The 18,170-nt window shown below is 42.8% G+C and overlaps 1 protein-coding gene across 1 annotated transcript in view; it reads right to left on the bottom strand.

Moving 5' to 3' along the window:
• Positions 1–18,170, bottom strand: part of LOC124795177 (nuclear pore complex protein Nup205-like) — a 295,244-nt gene that overhangs the window by 249,704 nt on the left and 27,370 nt on the right. Inside the window, exons 3-4 of the mRNA XM_047259077.1 lie at positions 2,657–2,825; positions 625–843 (exon numbers count right to left, since the gene is read on the bottom strand). Of these exons, the coding sequence (XP_047115033.1) occupies positions 625–843; positions 2,657–2,825 (388 nt within the window). The remainder of the gene's footprint in view (positions 1–624; positions 844–2,656; positions 2,826–18,170) is intronic.

The following is an 18,170-nucleotide window of genomic DNA, read 5'->3' as shown; positions in this document are numbered from 1 at the left end:
ACAATACATTCAGCTAACTAAATGTCAGAGCATTATCACTTGCACTTACTCTTATATTGATTCATTCTTGCAAATACCTACAATATGAAACAACAGCTAATTGTGACAGATTTTTTAAAAGTGCCAGTTTTCTGTCCCGCTAAATACAACTTGCTTTTCTCAAAGACAAAAACCTTTTTTAATATTGACAATTCAGCACTTTATTAACACCATGAACACAATAATAATTAATGCAAGGAATTCATTTGAACTTTTGATATTCATAACATTCATCATCCTTTAGGTGCATTTTATTGAATGTAACTGAAAGATTTTTAGCTACATTTTAAATAGGTGTATCAAATAGTTTGTTCTGGTGTGAGAAATGTGACACACAGGTAAAGACAAAGGCAAAGATAAGTGAAGAATGTACAAATATATGATGATCTAGCTATATACTCAATATTTGAGTTTCACTGCCAATGAACAGATATTGTAGACATATAAACCTGCAGTCCCTCCAAAATATTACCTCTGTTTTCAATTACAGCATGGTGTATTAAATAGTTCACGTTATTACATCTGATTGCAATCACATCTTCTGCGTAAGAAGCATCACAAGCAATATAAAAGTGTATAGCTCACCCAGTATCCGATTTATTACACCATGATCCATCAGCTCCTGGGTATAACGTGTGATATATCTAGTGACCTCCTCAGTTGAACTCACAGTCCACGAAATTCCATTTCGAGCCTGCACTAATGCACGCAAAGCATAGACTAAGGCACGCCTGCCATCATAGTACAGCAAGACAGCAACCAGTCCTCGAGGCAGACCTGGGTGATGAGGCATGCGCTGCTGAGCTACAAGAAAAGGAATTCGTTGGCAGGATTTCTCTTACAAATAGCACTTACAAAGTTCTGGTTGGAAAAAATTAGATTTGACTGTAAATATACCATTAAACACATATATCTGCATCTGCTAGTAAAATTAAATTTTAAAATAAGACTAATCAATATTATTAATGCATTATGAAATTTAGAAATATTTCAACCAGGTTTTTAAAGGAAAAGGTCAATGCAGCATATATATAATTTTTTTTTATGCTAACACTGGCTCCACTTTCATACTGTAATAGATAGAAAGATAATATGCACATAACTGTTCTCTCTTCTTCTCCAATCTTTCACTGAGTCTCGAAAATATCCTTAACATTCTGATGCAAAAATACTGAAAACCATACTGCATATTATGTTTTTTTTCTGACCGATAATAAAATGACAAGAAAGCACAAGGAGAGAGGATTATCAAACAATGGAACAATTATTATTGCTTTTCCACTTCTTTAAAATCCTAACAATGGCTCTATACTACAGCTTTAACTTCTTATTTCTGCAAAACAATTTTGCTGTCTATGTTCTCTCTTATTTTCTTTCACACACATTCCTTTATAAGGAAGCTCTCTACGCTTTAAAAACAAAAGACTATTTGGAACATCAGTCAAACTTTCATGTAGACACAAGGATCAATCAAAAAGTTTTGATATTCTGTGTATAAAGCACACAGTCATACACCAATCAAGGAGGACTGCTGTTAAAACTTCTGTTTATATGCTTGCTGCTCGCCATATATTGGAGACACTGAGACACAGATAGGAACAAGAGAAAGGCTGTAAAACAAAGCTTTCAGCAAAACAGGCCTTCATCAGAATCAGACAACATCCACACACAAATTCATGCAAATGCAACTCACACGTGTAACCACAGTCTCTGGCTGCCAAAGCCAGACAGTCTGGCCTTGGCAGCCAGATTGAAAGAGTGTGTGTGTGTGTGTGTGTGTGTGTGTGTGTGTGCGTGTGGGGGGGGGGGGGGGGCGTGTTCCTGATGAATGCCTGTTTGGCCGAAAGATTATTCGTTTGACAATCTTTCTGTTGTGCCTATCTGCAACACAGTATCTCTGCTGTATGGTGAGTAGCAACTACCCTTTTCGTAATATTGTCATTATTCCATTGTGGATTTTCCTTTATATATGATCTGATTTTGTATCAGGAGCTCCACAGTCATCATAGAACACATTCACCATGCTGCACACAAAGAAACAACCAACACATAAAATATATCAGGTCCTGATATTTGGCAAGCATCTTATTAACCCAACTGGTGTGTGTGTGTGTGTGTGTGTGTGTGTGTGTGTGTGTGTAGGAGGGGAGCGTGAGCACATGCGAGTGTGTGTGCACCTCCAAGTGTTCAGATGCGTCTTGTTACTATTTTCGAAAATTCTGTGTAGGCATCATAATTTTACATATAGTGTTAAAAGTTTGCAACTAATGGTAACTAATAGCACTGCTACTTCTGCAGCTTCAAAAACATCTGTGATACTCTGTGTAATGTTTTCATTGAAAAAACTGCCTATCTGCACCTCAGTTGACATCAAAGTGGAATATAAAATTTATTTGATAATATTTGGAGGTCTCCAGAACAGATATCTGCAACAGCAGTGATGCTGACCTCTATGCTGTTGCTAGTACATATAATAGGCTTAGTAATAATTAGAATGGTTGTAGTTCTGACTGACCCAGAATAAGTAAATATTTAATTTCATAAAAATAAATTTATTAACGTTACAAAACTTCCAGCAATTGTCACATAACGTTCCAGTAAACTGAAGTTACCATACCTGTGCACAGTAAGTCAAGGGCGACGAACTCGTTAAGATCGTACATGTCTGAAATTATTATTGCTTCATCCACTATCTCCTTCGACAGAGTTTGATGGCCAATGCCTGGAAGCATTATACCTTCCGTAATTCCTTTTCGTAGCTCTTCTCTATGCTGGGAATTCTTTGGCTAAACAGAAAAGATGACAACCAATCATACTTCCAATAACTACCTCAAAGTCTTAAAATTACGGTGAGTGGTTACTAGAGGAGCTGGTGACAAAGCGGGATTGAAAGCAAAGATTTCCATAAATATAACAAAGTTACAAAAACAAATGCTGTATTCTGATGCATGTAACACAAGACAAAAAATTAAAAGTCATACACAATTGTGAATGAGGATCAGTCAGAAAAGCAACAAAACTTAAAAATTATTAGACCAATGTGAGAAGCATAGTGTAAAAGGAAATTTACTAGCATAAAAGGGGTGTTTTTGAAAAGATAGCCTATAATTGAAACCTGGCCAACTTTTCTGTGCAGTACTTATTTACTGCCTCATATTGTCTTCCATGGTGGAATCTCTTTACAGATATCAAAATATAGCTCAGAATAAATAATTTCTTACCAAATTTCATAAGAAAAATTCTGCATTTGTATTTTCTATGACACCGTTTATCCTGCCGATGATGTAAGCCATAAAATGTTCCCAGAAAAAATTAAAATATTGTGGCATTATTAACAAGTTGGCATATTTATTGCAGGAAAGAATTCAGTCAATAATGTCTAGCGATGTTATTGCGGATTCAGAAACTGAATTAATTTGGGTGAACTTAATCAGCAAAAGTGGGTCAACTATGGTAATCAGGTTCATTTATAGACCTCCTGAATCAGGAGCTGTAGTGGTAGAGTGCTTTACACTGAACTTGCAGAATTTCCTGAATACGTTCCCTGATAATGTTGTTGTAAGAGGTGGTATCAACTTGCCACTTAATATGAGGATCAACCAATAAGTAAGTTTCCAATTTTATTATTCTGCAAAATAAATTGAGGCCATGACATCTGAGGGCTGGAGAGTTCAACTGGTGTGTGTTGACAATGCTCTCACCAGCCTGTGGTGCATACTGCAGTATCTTGCCAGTAGGCCGTCAGTGAACACGGAGTTACCACTACAAAGTGTGTCTGGTTGTGAGCTGCCTCTGTCATTTGTTTTTTATCGCAGCAAAATGACTATCCACTGTCAATATCTGACGGAAGTTAACGTCTGTCTACACGGAATGCTGTACGAGCATTCAAATGTGGATAAGACCTGAGTCCATTGCTCGAACCTTGGCACAAAATGCCAGAGCACGGTGTGGAAGAAACCTGACAAAAGTGCTCCAAAAAAAAGGCAAAGGTCACATATTTTGCAGGGAAAGTTACAGGAACCATCTTTTGAGATCATCAGCGGGTGTTAGTCATTCACTACTGCTGCCTCGCAACACCGTAATGAATACAGAGGTACTGTAATTTCTTGAGGAGTCTGCCATTGAAAGAAAACGTTCTAGACTTTTGTCTCACAAAGTTCTCTTCCTTCTGGGAACTGGGCTTTTGCCTTGCAAAGCTCTCTCTCTTCTGGGAAGAATCAGACAACATACTGCTTCCTCTCACTGTCAGGTGGTGTGCAGAGTATTAATGTAGATGAAGAAGGATCCAGAAACATAACAAATGCTGTCCCATACTGTTCAGTGCAAGTTATTAATTTACATAAATCACCTGGCAAAATCTTTTAGAAACAATGTTTGCTGACAATATAAGCGTATTATCAAGAGTCAAAGATTTATCCACAACACACAACAAAGATGAAGTTAACAGTTTTACAGCAACCAGTTTACAAGAACTCTCATTATGCAATTTTAAATAAATAAAAGCTGCATAGTTCAAAGAAGTAGACATTAATTGTCACATACAATTGATATATATGAGTAACATTACTTGCCTTCCAGATTAATTAAAAATTAAAATTCAGCAAACTGAAGGACAACCATCTTTCACAGACATTTGACAGTCACAACAATCTGGGTTGATTTGCAGATGATAGTGCTAGATTACCAAGCACATTTTCACTGAACATTGTTCTACAGAATTTCCATGAGCTGATTACAATAAATTTCAAAAAACAGCAATAAGATATTATTTGAATAAGATAACCAAACATCTTGAAGATGTCTTTATTACAAACATTGCCAAATACATGTAACTGTTATTAATTTTACATCTACATCTAAATCCATATTCTGCAAACAACCATGAGGTGCAAGGCAAACAGTAGATTGGGTGGTTGGTATAAAGGCGGCAGAAGGGACCATACTACGAGGTCATCGGTCCCTTATTCCTAATAAAACAATGCCACAAGTGTGAGAATAAAACAGACGAAACATATAACACAAAACGGAAAGAAAGGAAAAGCCACAAGAACGAAGGGAAGGCAACAAACACTAAAAGGAACGAAAGAGGACAAGAAAACTGAGAGACGCTAGAAACAGAAGATAGTAAAACACGAAAGCAGATTACAGTGACTGGCCAACCACGAGAATAAAAAGGGAAAGCCAGCCACTCTGCAACACACTAAAACCTCCACCCTAAAAGCACTAGGGTGGAGGACACAGAGGGACAAAGGACATGCGCTAAAACCTACATAGAAGTACAAAACCCACTCTCATGGATAAAACGTAAAACTAAAGCTGCTGTGGAGGCATAGTCACCCAACACCAAAGGCAGGGTGCTGGGGAAGTTAAAAGTCTGCCGCAGAGCGGCTAAAAGTGGGCAGCCCAGCAAGAGGTGGATGACTGTCATTTGGGAGCCACAGCAACATTGAGGTTGGTCCTCGCGACAGAATAGGTAATCATGGATTAGCCACGTATGGCCAATGTGGAGCCGGCAGAGGACAACAGATTCCCTGAGAGAGGCCTGCACGGAATACTTCCACACATTCAGTCCCCTTAATGACACGCAGTTGTTGTGCTTGCTGTTATGCCATTCCGTCTCCCAAAGCCGTCAAAACCCTGCGGTGTAAGACAGAACGCAGGTCAGCTTCGGAGATGCCTATCTCCAGAAGCAGTTTCCGTGTCCCCTGTTTGGCCAGCCTGTCGGCAAGTTCATTGCCGGGGATTCCGACGTGTCCTGAGGTCCGCACAAAAAACACGGAACGGCGGGACTGTTCCAGGGCATAGATGGATTCCTGAATGGACACCACCAGAGGGTGGTGAGGGTAGCACTGGTCGATAGCTTGTAGGCTGCTCAGTGAGTCAGTACACAGGAGAAATGACTCACCAGGGCATGAGCGGATGTACTCAAGAGCACGATATATGCCACCAGCTCTGCAGTGAAAACACTGCAGCCAACTGGCGAGGAGTACTGCTCAATATGACTTCCATGAACATATGCAAAGCCTACGTAACCATCAGCCATTGAGCCATCGGTTTAAACCGCTTCAGAGCCCAGGAACATGTCAAGAATCGAGAGGAAGTGACAGCGGAGAGTGGCGGGGTTAACTGAGTCCTTAGGGCCATGCAAAAGGTCCAGACGAAGCTGTGGCCGAGGCATACACCATGGAGGCGTACGTGAACAGTCCGCAAGTAGAGGTGGTAAAGGGAAGGACTCCAGTTCGAAGAGAAGGGACCACACGCGAAGCGCAATCGTTAGCCCCGATCTGGGCCGCCGATGCGGGAGATGGACTGCCGCAGGCACGTAAAGGATATGGTAATTCGGATGCTCAGGGGAACTATGAATGTGTGCTGCGTAACTGACGAGCAGTTGCACTCGTCTGATCTGCAGTGGAAGGACAACAGCATCCACCAGTACGCTGGTCACCGGACTCATCCTAAAAGCTCCTGTCGCTACTCGAACCCCACAGTGGTGCACAGGGTCGAGTAAATGCAATGCTTGAAGGCGCTGCCAAACCATAAACCACACTCCCATAGTCAATTCGGGATTGGACAAGGGCTCTGTAGAGCTGCCGAAGCGTACAGCGATCTGCACCCCAATTGGTGTTGCTCAGGCAATGCAGGGCATTGAGGTGCTGCCAACACCTCTGCTTAAGCTGACGAAGATGAGGGAGCCAAGTCAGCCGAGCATTGAAAACCAGTCCTAGGGAATGATATGTCTCCACTACAGTGAGTGGATCATCATTAAGGTAGAGTGCGGGTTCTGGATGAACGGTACGACATCGACAGAAGTGCATGACACACGACTTTGGGGCTGAAAACTGGAAGCCATGGGCTAGAGCCCATGACTGCGCCTTGTGGATGGGTCCCTGGAGGCGCCGCTCAGCAACAACAGTACTGGAGCAGTAGTACAAAATGCAGAAGTCGTCTGCATACAGAGAAGGTGAGACGGAGGGCCCGAAAGCTGCTGCTAGACTGTTAATGGTCACTAAAAATAGAGAGACACTCATTACAGAGCCCTGCGGGACTCCATTCTCCTGGATATGGATGGAACTATGGGAGTCACCAACTTGAACACGGAAAGTACGGAGCGACAGGAAGTTTTGGATTAAAAATCGGGCGTGGTCCCCGGAGACCCCACTCATACAATGTGGCAAGGGTATGATGCCGCTAAGTCGTGCCGTATGCTTTACATAAGTAAAAAAAAAAAACGCAATCAGGTGTTGCCGTCTGGAAAAGGCTGTTCGGATGGCAGACTCTATGGACACAAGATTATCAGTGGTAGAGCGACCCTGGCGGAAGCCGCCCTGACATGGAGCCAGCAAGCCACGTGACTCCAGGACCCAACCCAACCGCCGAAATACCATACGTTCCAGCAGCTTACAAAGAACGTTGGTGAGACTGATGGGCCTATAGCTATCCACATCAAGCGGGTTTTTGCCTGGTTTGAGCACCCGCCACTGCAATGGAAAGATGCCATTGCACCAGTCAGTTGAAGATGACAAGAAGATGTCGCTTGTAGTCAGACGAGAGAGGTTTAATCATCTGGGTGTGGATGCGATCAGGCCCAGGAGCTGTGTCAGGGAAATTTGCAAGGGCACTGAGGAGCTCCCACTCTATAAATGGGGCGTTATAGGATTCACTGTAGTGTGTAGTGAATGAGAGGATGTTTCCTTCCAGCCGCTGTTTGTTTGTGCGAAAGGGTGGGGGGTAATTCTCCGACACAGAGGCTCGAGCAAAGTGCTCGGAAATCGCATTTGCATTGGTACATAACTTGCCACTTATGGTAACACCGAGCTTGGTACCCGAAAAGACGTTTGAACTTTGCCAAGACTTGGGAAGGTGGCGTGTGGCACCCAATGGTGGAGACATATATCTCCCAGCACTCCTTCTTCCATTGTTTGATAAGGTTGCAAACACGGGCACGGAGCCGTTTGAAGGCTATGAGGTGCTCCAGGGAAGGGTGTCGCTTATGCCACTGTAGAGCTTGCCAATGGTCCTTAATTGCTTCAGCGACTTCCGGCAACCACCAAGGGACTGCCTTACGCCTCGGACACCCTAAAGAGTGAGGGATTGTGTTTTCTGCCGCAGAAACAATTGTGCCAGTCACCTGCTCAGCCATCACATTGATGTTACCATGTGGGGGAGATTCAGCGGTGTCAGCAGAGGTGAAAATTCCCCAGTCTGCCTTGTTTGAAGCCCATCTGGGCATGCGTCCATGTGTCTGACGTTGGGGCAGTGGTCATTACCACACAGGTCGTCATGTGCTCTTCAGTGGATAGATGGGAGAAGTCCTGGGCTGCAAATTGATAAATCAATGGCCGAGTAACTACCATGAGCCACACTGAAGTGTGTGGTGGCCCCAGTATTTAAGAGGCAGAGGTCGAACTGAGACAGTAAAGTTTCGACATCTCTGCCTCAGCCAGTAAGCATGGTACCACCCCAAAAGGGGGTTATGGGCATTAAAATCCCCCAGAAGTATGAAAGGTTTAGGGAGTTGATCAATCAGTGCAGCTAATACATTCAGGGGTACTGCACCATCTGGAGGAAGATATACATTGCACACAGCTATTTCCTGTGTCGTCATTATTGTGACAGCCACTGCTTCAAGAGGGTTTTGAAGGGGCACACGTTCACTACAGACCGAGTTTAGGACATAAACGCAAACTCCACCTGACACTCGATTATAGTCGCTACGGATCCTGTAATAACCCTTATAGCCACGGAGGGTAGGGATCCGCATTGCTGGGAACCACGTTCCCTGGAGGGCAATGCAGATAGCAAGTGTAAAGCTTAACAGTTGCCATAGCTCAGCCAGGCAGTAGAAAAAACCGCCACAATTCCACTGGAGGATGACATCATGAGATTGAGAAGGCGTGTAACATTTAATGAGGCAGTTTACGCCTCAGAGTCACCTGCTGCCACCGATTTATTGCCTGAGCAGGCCATATCCATTGTGTCCGAGAGTCTGGCAAGATCTAGGACCCCAGCGGACACCAAAATCTCCACTCCATCCTCAGCCGCAGAGCTTGTAGGTAGCGGTGGTGTGGGTGCCACCGCAATTTCCTTGGTCTTAGGGGTTTTCTTTTTGGATTTCTCTCACTGTTCTTTGGGTTTCCCTTGCTGGGAGGACTTCACTGGCTCAGTCTCCAGGACTGAGGATGAGCATGAAGCCGTATGATCAGCTGCTTTTGGGCTCTTCAGCCACTGGCAGGTGTCGTCTTTCCCACTAGAAGAAACCTGGGAAGGGAGTGACCCAAGGGACCCCTTCCTAGTGAGAGAAGCCAAAGAAGACTTACGCTTCTCCGGCTTAGAAGTGGGGACGGATGTCCCCGATGGTTGGCAGGGGGGGGGGGGGGGGGAGGGGGGGGCGGCTCCTGCAGTAGGTGGTGCAGGAGCATCAGGGAGGGAAGTACCCCCACCATCAAGGGGGCAGGTGTAGTCTTCCAGCTCTGAGAGGTGACCTGAGATGGAAGAGCTGATGGTGCCAGAACTGTTGTAGTGGTGGCGTAAGACGATGTCATACGCACAGGATGCAGGTGTTCAAATTTTCTCTTAGCCCCAGTGTAGGTCAGTCGGTCCAAGGTCTTGTACTCCATGATTTTCCTTTCTTTCTGGAGAATCCTGCACTCATGTGAGCAAGGCGAATGGTGCTCTCTGCAGTTGTCACAGATGGGTGGCGGGGCACATGGATTACTGGGATGTGATGAACGTCAATAATCTTGACATGTGATGCTGGAAGTACAGCAGGAAGACATATGGCCAAACTTCTAGCAATTAAAGCATCTCATGGGGGAGGGATATAGGTCTTTACATCACACCGGTAGACCATCACCTTGACCTTCTCAGGCAATGTATCACCCTCAAAGGCCAAAATGAAGGCACCAGTGGCAACCTGATTATCCTTCGGATCCCGGTGGACACGCCAGACGAAAAGTACACCTCACCGCTCTAAACTGGCGCCCAGCTTATCATTGGACTGCAAAAGAAGGTCTCTGTGAAAATGATACCCTGGACCATATTTAAGTTCTTATGGGGCGTGATGGTTACAGAAACATCCCCCAGCTTGTCACAAGCAAGTAACTCCCGTGACTGGGCAGAGGATGCTGTTTTGATCAAGACTGACCCAGATCTCATTTTGGACAAGCCCTCCACCTCCCGGAACTTGTCCTCTAAATGCTCAACAAAAAACTGAGGCTTTATCGTCATTAAAGATTCCCCATCAGCTCTCAAACATACAAGGTACCGGGGTGAATAAGATCTGCTGCCATCCTTAGCCTGACATTCCTCCCATGGTGTGGCCAAGGAGGTGAACTATTTGGGGTCACACTTCTATGCGTTGAATTGAGCTCGTGATCACTTAGAGACTGCTGGTGTTTCACCACCAGCAAGAGATGATGGACTACGCTTCATCGCATGTCATCCGCCCTAATGCCACCCCCTCCAACCAGGAACCCTCCCCGAGGCACCACCCAGCCGCAGCAAAGGCCACCTGGCAGGATGGCCATTGCCGGGAATCCCAATGTCCCAGGGGGATGGGCATCTACCCCTTGTCACAAGTGGGGAGTTAACAGCGCAGGCATCAGCAGAGCGATCCCTGTATGGTCAAGGGGCTACAACCAACAGGGTACATACAAAGGACTGGCTACCGTGCTGGATATAAGGTGCAAAGAAGTCCACAGTCATCGTCGACGCAGAAATTGACACTGCATAGTGCATGGTGGAAAGTGCACCCATGAAGGTGTCCTCGCCCAAGAGATGGAGAATGGGCAGGACTGCAATGCGACGATGAGAAAGTGGGCTAAGGATCTCAATGCACGATGGACACGATGCACCTTGTAAGGTGCCCTTCCCCAATTGGCTCGCTCTTCGGAAAAATTTTGAAGTATGAAGGTCAAAATCTACAGGGGACTATCACATAAAGGCTGAAACGTGTGACCTTTTAGTCACCTCATACAACAGGTAGGAATACCTTGGGCCTATTCTAACCCAAGGACCCGCGGGGGCGTGGGGAAGGGGGGGGGGGGGGGGCAGTAGATCTCATTGTACCAGTTATTAGGGTCTCTCCCTGTTCCATTTACATATGGAGCATGGGAAGAATGATTTGTTGAATACCTCTGTGCATGCAGTAATTATTCTAATCTTATCCTCACGATCACTATGTGAGCAATATGGAGGGGGTTGTAGCATATTCCTAGAGCTATCACTTAAAGCTGGTTCTTGAAATTTTCTTAATAGACTTTTTCAGGATAGTTCACGTCTATTTTCTACATCTACATGACTACTCTGCAATTCACATTTAAGTGCTTGGCAGAGGGTTCGTCGAACCACAATCATACTATCTCTCTACCATTCCACTCCCGAACAGCGCGCGGGAAAAACGAACACTTAAACCTTTCTGTTCGAGCTCTGATTTCTCTTATTTTATTTTGATGATCATTCCTACCTATATAGGTTGGGCTCAACAAAATATTTTCGCATTCGGAAGAGAAAGTTGGTGACTGAAATTTCGTAAATAGACCTCGCCGCGATGAAAAACGTCTTTGCTGTAATGACTTCCATCCCAATTCGCGTATCATATCTGCCACACTGTCTCCCCTACTACGTGATAATACAAAACGAGCTGCCCTTTTTTGCACCCTTTCGATGTCCTCTGTCAATCCCACCTGGTAAGGATCCCACACCGCGCAGCAATATTCTAACAGAGGACGAACGAGTGTAGTGTAAGCCGTCTCTTTAGTGGACTTGTTGCATCTTCAAAGTGTCCTACCAATGAAACGCAACCTTTGGCTCGCCTTCCCCACAATATTATCTATGTGGTCTTTCCAACTGAAGTTGTTCGTAATTTTAACACCCAGGTACTTAGTTGAATTGACAGCCTTGAGAATTGTACTATTTTTTGAGTAACCGAATTCCAACGGATTTCTTCTGGAACTCATGTGGATCACCTCACACTTTTCTTTATTTAGCGTCAACTGCCACCTGCCACACGATACAGCAATCTTTTCTAAATCGCTTTGCAACTGATACTGGTCTTCGGATGACCTTACTAGACAGTAAATTACAGCATCATCTGCGAACAACCTAAGAGAACTGCTCAGATTGTCACCCAGGTCATTTATATAGATCAGGAACAGCAGAGGTCCCAGGATGCTTCCCTGGGGAACACTTGATATCACTTCAGTTTTACTCGATGATTTGCCGTCTATTACTACGAACTGCGACCTTCCTGAAGAGGAAATCACGAATCCAGTCGCACAACTGAGACGATACCCCATAGGTCTGCAGCTTGATTAGAAGTTGCTTGTGAGGAACGGTGTCAAAAGCTTTCCGGAAATCTAGAAATACGGAATCAACTTGAGATCCCCTGTCGATAGCGGCCATTACTTCGTGCGAATAAAGAGCTAGCTGCGTTGCACAAGAACAATGTTTTCTGAAACCATGCTGATTACGTATCAATAGATCGTTCCTTTCGAGGTGGTTCGTAATGTTTGAATACAGTATGTGTTCCAAAACCCTACTGCAAACCGACATCAATGATATAGGTCAGCAGTTAGATGGATTACTCCTACTACCCTTCTTAAACACTAGTGCGACCTGTGCAATTTTCCAATCTGTAGGTACAGATCTATCGGTGAGTGAGCGGTTGTATATGAGTGCTAAGTAGGGAGCTATTGTATCAGCGTACTCTGAAAGGAACCTAATCGGTATACAATCTGGACCTGAAGACTTGCCCGTATCAAGCGATTTGAGTTGCTTCGCAACCCCTAAACTATCTAATTCTAAGAAACTCATGGTAGCAGTTGTTCGTATTTCAAATTCTGGAATATTCCATTCGTCTTCCCTGGTGAAGGAATTTCGGAAAACTGCGTTCAATAACTCCGCTTTAGCGGTACAGTCGTCGGTAACAGTACCATCGGCACTGCACAGAAAAGGTATTGACTGCGTCTTGCCGCTTGTGTAGTTTACATATGACCAGAATTTCTTCGGATTTTCTACCAAATTTCGAGGCAGTGTTTCGTTGTGGAACCTATTAAAGGCATCTCACATTGAAGTCCGTGCCAAATTTCGCTTGTCTGTAAATTTTAGCCAATCTTCGGGATTTCGCGTTCTTCTGAACTTTGCATGCTTTTCCCCTTGCCTCTGCAACAGAGTTCGGACCTGTTTTGTGTACCACGGGGGATCAGTTCCATCTCTTACCAATTTATGAGGTATGAATCTCTCAATTGATGTTGCTACTATATCTTTGAATTTGAGCCACATCTCGTCTACATTTGTATAGTCAGTTCGGAAGGAATGGAGATTGTCTCTTAGGAAGGCTTCTAGTGACACTATCCACTTTTTTAAATAAAATTATTTTGCGTTTGTTTCTGGTGGATTTGGAAGAAACAGTATTGAGCCTAGCTACAACGACCTTGTGATCACTAATTCCTGTATCAGTCATGATGCTCTCTATCAGCTCTGGATTGTTTGTGGCTAAGAGGTCAAGTGCGTTTTCGCAACCATTTACAACTCGCGTGGGTTCGTGGACTAACTGCTTGAAATAATTTTCGGAGAAAGCATTTAGGACAATCTCGGAAGATGTTTTCTGCCTACCACCGGTTTTGAACACGTATTTTTGCCAACATATCGAGGGAAGGTTCAAGTCCCCACCAACTATAACCGTATGAGTGGGGTATTTATTTGTTACGTGACTCAAATTTTCTCTGAACTGTTCCGCAACTATATCATCAGAGTCTGGAGGTCGGTAGAAGGAGCCAATTATTAACTTAGTTCGCCTGTTAAGTATAACCTCCACCCACACCAATTCGCACGGAGTATCTACTTCGACTTCACTACAAGATAAACCACTACTGACGGACACAAACACTCCACCACCAATTCTGCCTAATCTATCTTTCCTGAACACCGTCTGAGACTTCGTAAAAATTTCTGCAGAACTTATTTCAGGCTTTAGCCAGCTTTCTGTACCTATAACGATTTCAGCTTCTGCGCTTTCTATTAGCACTTGAAGCTCAGGGACTTTCCCAGCACAACTACAACAATTTACAACTACAAGAGTCTTCCAGTTCAGTTCCTTCAGTATCTCTGAGATCTCTGTGACACTCTCCCACGGATTAAACAAACCTTTGACCATTCATGCTGCCTTCTCTGTATATGTTCGAACATTATGAAGTACCTGGAAGAAAAAGATTTATTGACACATAGTCCGCGTTCCCTAAGGAAGTGTTATAGGCCCTCTATTGTTCCTGATCTATATTAACGACATAGGAGACAATCTGAGTAGCCATCTTAGATAGTTTGCAGGTGATGCTGTCACTCACCATCTTCTAAAGTCATCAAATGAGAAAAACGAATTGCAAAATGACTTACATAAGATATCTGTGTGGCGCGAAAAATGGCAATTGATCCTGACTAAAGAAAAGTGTGAAGTTATTCACATGATTACTAAAAGAAATCCGCTAAATTTCAACTATGTGATAAGTCACACAAACCTGAAGGCTGTAAATTCAACTACCTCCTTAGGGATTACAATTACAAATAATGTAAATTGGAACAATGACATAGATAATGTTGTGGTGCAATTCCCTGGCAGAACACTTTGAGGGTGCAACAGGTCTACTAAAGAGACTGCTTACACCACACTTTTCCACCCTACCCTGGAGTATTGCTGCGCAGTGTGGGATCCACATCAGGTGGGACTGACAGATGATATCGAAAAAGTTCAAAGAAGGGCGGCTCATTTTGTATCATCGCAAAATAGGGGAGATAGTGCCACAGACATGATACACGAATTGGAGTGACAATCATCAAAAACGAAGGTGTTTTTTGTTGGAATGGGATCTTCTAATGATATTTCAATCACCAGTTTTCTCCACCAATTGCGAAAACATTGTTTGCACCCACCTACATAGGGAGAAATGATCATCACTATAAAATAAGAGAAATCAGGGCTCGCACAGAAAAATGTAAGTGCTCGTTTTTCATGCACGCCGTTCGAGAGTGAAACAAAAGAGGGACAACTAGAAGGTGATTCACTGATGCCTCTGCCAGGCACCTTATTGTGAATAGCATACTCGAGTAATATTCTAGAGCTGGTAGCATGAGTGATCTGTAAGCAGTCTTTTTTGTACACTGATTGCAGTTCCCCAGTATTCAACCAATAAACTGAAGTCTACAACCTGCTTTACCCATGACTGAGTGTGTGTTCATTCCATTTCATACCCCTACAAACTGTCACACCCAGGTATTTGTAAGAGAAAGCTGATTACAACAGTGACTCACTGATATTATAGTCATAGGCCATTACATATTTTCATCATGTGAAGTGCAAAATTTTACATTTCTGAACAATTTGGGCAAGTTGCCTATTTCTGCACCACTTTAAAATCTTATCAAGATCTGATTGAATATTTATACAGTTTTTTAAGATATTTCATTATAGGTAACTGCATCATCTGCAAAAAGCCTTATTTTACTATTAACATTGTATGCAAGGTCATTAATATACAATATGAACAGCAAGGGTCCCAACACACTTCCCTCTGGGGCACACCCAACGTTAGTTCTACATCTAAGAATGACTCTCCATCCACAACAACATCCTCCACCCTTCCTACCAGGGAGTCCTCACTCCAGTCACAAAATATGATGTACCTTTGACACTAAGTGTAGATGTGGCACTAAGTGACATGCTTTTCGGAAATCAAGAAAAACTGCATCTACCTTACTGCCTTGATTGAAAGCTTTCAGTATGTCATGTGAGAAAAGTGAGAGTTGTGTTTCACATGATCAATGTTTTCGAAATCCACACTGCTTGAAATTCAGGGGGTCATTCTGTTCAAGATACCTCATTGTATTTGAGATCAGAACAAGATTCTACAGCAAATCAATATCAAGGCTATTGGATGGTGGTTGTACGGATCACTTCTACTACCCTTCTTGTAGACGGTGGTGACCTTTGCTTTTTTGCAAGAACAGGGCAAGGCTCTTTCTTTGAGGGATTTATGATAGACTATAGTTAGAAGAGGGGCTAACTCAGCTGCAGATTCAGTACAGAATCTGACAGGGATTCCATAGGGCCCTGGAGCTTTGTTCAATTTTAACGATTTCAGCTGTTTTTCAACACCGCTGGTTTCCTAGGTGCCTTTCTTTCTTTCTTCTTCTTTTTTTGCCACTAACAGCCTTTACATACAACCAGAATTTCTTTGGGTTCTGTGAAAGACTACTTGACAATATTTTGCTACGGTAGTAATTAAAGGTATTGCGTATAGCTCTCTTGACAGACAAACACGTTTCATTGGGCAGCTCTCTATCTATAGCCCTATGCTTCATTTTACACCTATTACACAGTAATTTCTGTTTCTTTACAGCGACTGTATACCATGGAGGTTCCCTCCCACTATCAACTGTTCTACTGGGTACATATCTATCCAGTGCGTGGTCAACTATTCTTTTAAAACTGTGCCTGTCCTCTGCTGAAAGTTTCAAATTTCTCGCTGAGATATGACACTGCTGATTTTTTATCTATAGTTTACCGCCCCCCCCCCCCCCCCCACCCACCCACCCACACACACACACACACACACACACACACACACACACACACACACACACATACACAGACTTCTTTCAGTTGTCCTTTGTACTTTGGTAGCCATTGTTCCCACAATCACAATTAATGGATGGCAATCTAATTTATTATTAACTGACTCTTAATAGTAACAAACAATTTCTCGTGACAACTGCGACTCAAAACAAAAATAATATATCCAAACATACTTCATCTCCTTGACTACAAGTGAGAAAGAGGAAGATCCCTGTGGTTGCTGGTGTCACAAGATTCAGGAACCCTGTTTTGAAAGTAGTGAAAATGGCAGAAGAGCCCCACAAAATGCTTACCAATGCACAGAAAAGGTTAGCTCATTACATCAAAACATTAGAGAGTTGAGTAATAATGTAGAAGAGCTTCTTGTCTGTTTGAAAAATTTAGAAAGCTCTGAAAAGATGGACATCCTTTGCCTATCTGAGCACCACATAACCACACGGTTAGATAAATTATATATAAAATATTACACAATAGTACTTACTCATGCAGAACTAATATGGGAAAAGGAATTGTTACATACATTAAGACAGAATACAAGTTCAAAAATGTTGAAGCAAGTAGATTTTGTATGATCAGCACATACAATGTGCTTGTGAATTAATAATGAAAAATAGTTCCCTTTTTATAATTTTAACTGTATATAGATCCCCAGTGGGAAATTTTGAACTGTTATAAGAGGAATCTGGATTCCTTACTATGCTATTTGTCTGGCAGCAGCAAGCAATTAATAGTCTGTGGTGACTTCAATGTATATTTCCTACAGGATTCTAACAGGAAAAATATTTGGGAAATCTTATTTCGATACTACAAGTTGATCTCAGAAATTAACTCTCCAACATGGGACGTTAAACACAGTAGGACCCTAATTGACAACATTTTCTTTGGTGAAGATCAAAGAAAGAAAATAACTGCCTACACAGAAACAAATGCTCTCTCTGATCATGATGTGTGGTTCGTTAGGATAAATAACACAGTGCCATACAGCATGGATACTCCTCAGTGGAATTTAGTAAGAATAATTAATGACCCCAGAACATTTTTTTTTTTTTTTTTTTTTTTTTTAAATAGTATACAGGAGAAGACCTGGGATGAAATTTATGATGAACCAAATGCTAACAGTAAATTTATTCTATTCCATGATAAATTCATATCATTATTTGAAAATAGCTTTCTACACAAGCTAATCAAAAAGGACATAAAACAGCCATGTAAAAAACCATGGATCACTAGAAGTATTCAAGTATCTTGTGGAAGGAAAAGGTAATGTATCTTTTGCAAAGAACAAGTAGGGATCCTGCAGTAGTTGCACACTACAAAAACTACACAAAAATACTAAAAGGTAATTAAAAAAACTTGGAACATGCCCATAATGTCAGAAATCAGTAACTCTGACAACAGCATTAAGGCTACATGGAATGCAGTGAAATGAGAGACAGAAAATCCAGAACACGATAACATCACTAATGAACTGAATGGAAGGGCTACAAATGATGAGTCACAGGTA

This window comes from Schistocerca piceifrons, chromosome 4 (assembly GCF_021461385.2).
Source record: "Schistocerca piceifrons isolate TAMUIC-IGC-003096 chromosome 4, iqSchPice1.1, whole genome shotgun sequence".
NCBI lineage: Eukaryota > Metazoa > Arthropoda > Insecta > Orthoptera > Acrididae > Schistocerca > Schistocerca piceifrons.
Note: the sequence above shows the minus strand (reverse complement) of the source record. Positions and strands in the feature narration are given on the sequence as shown.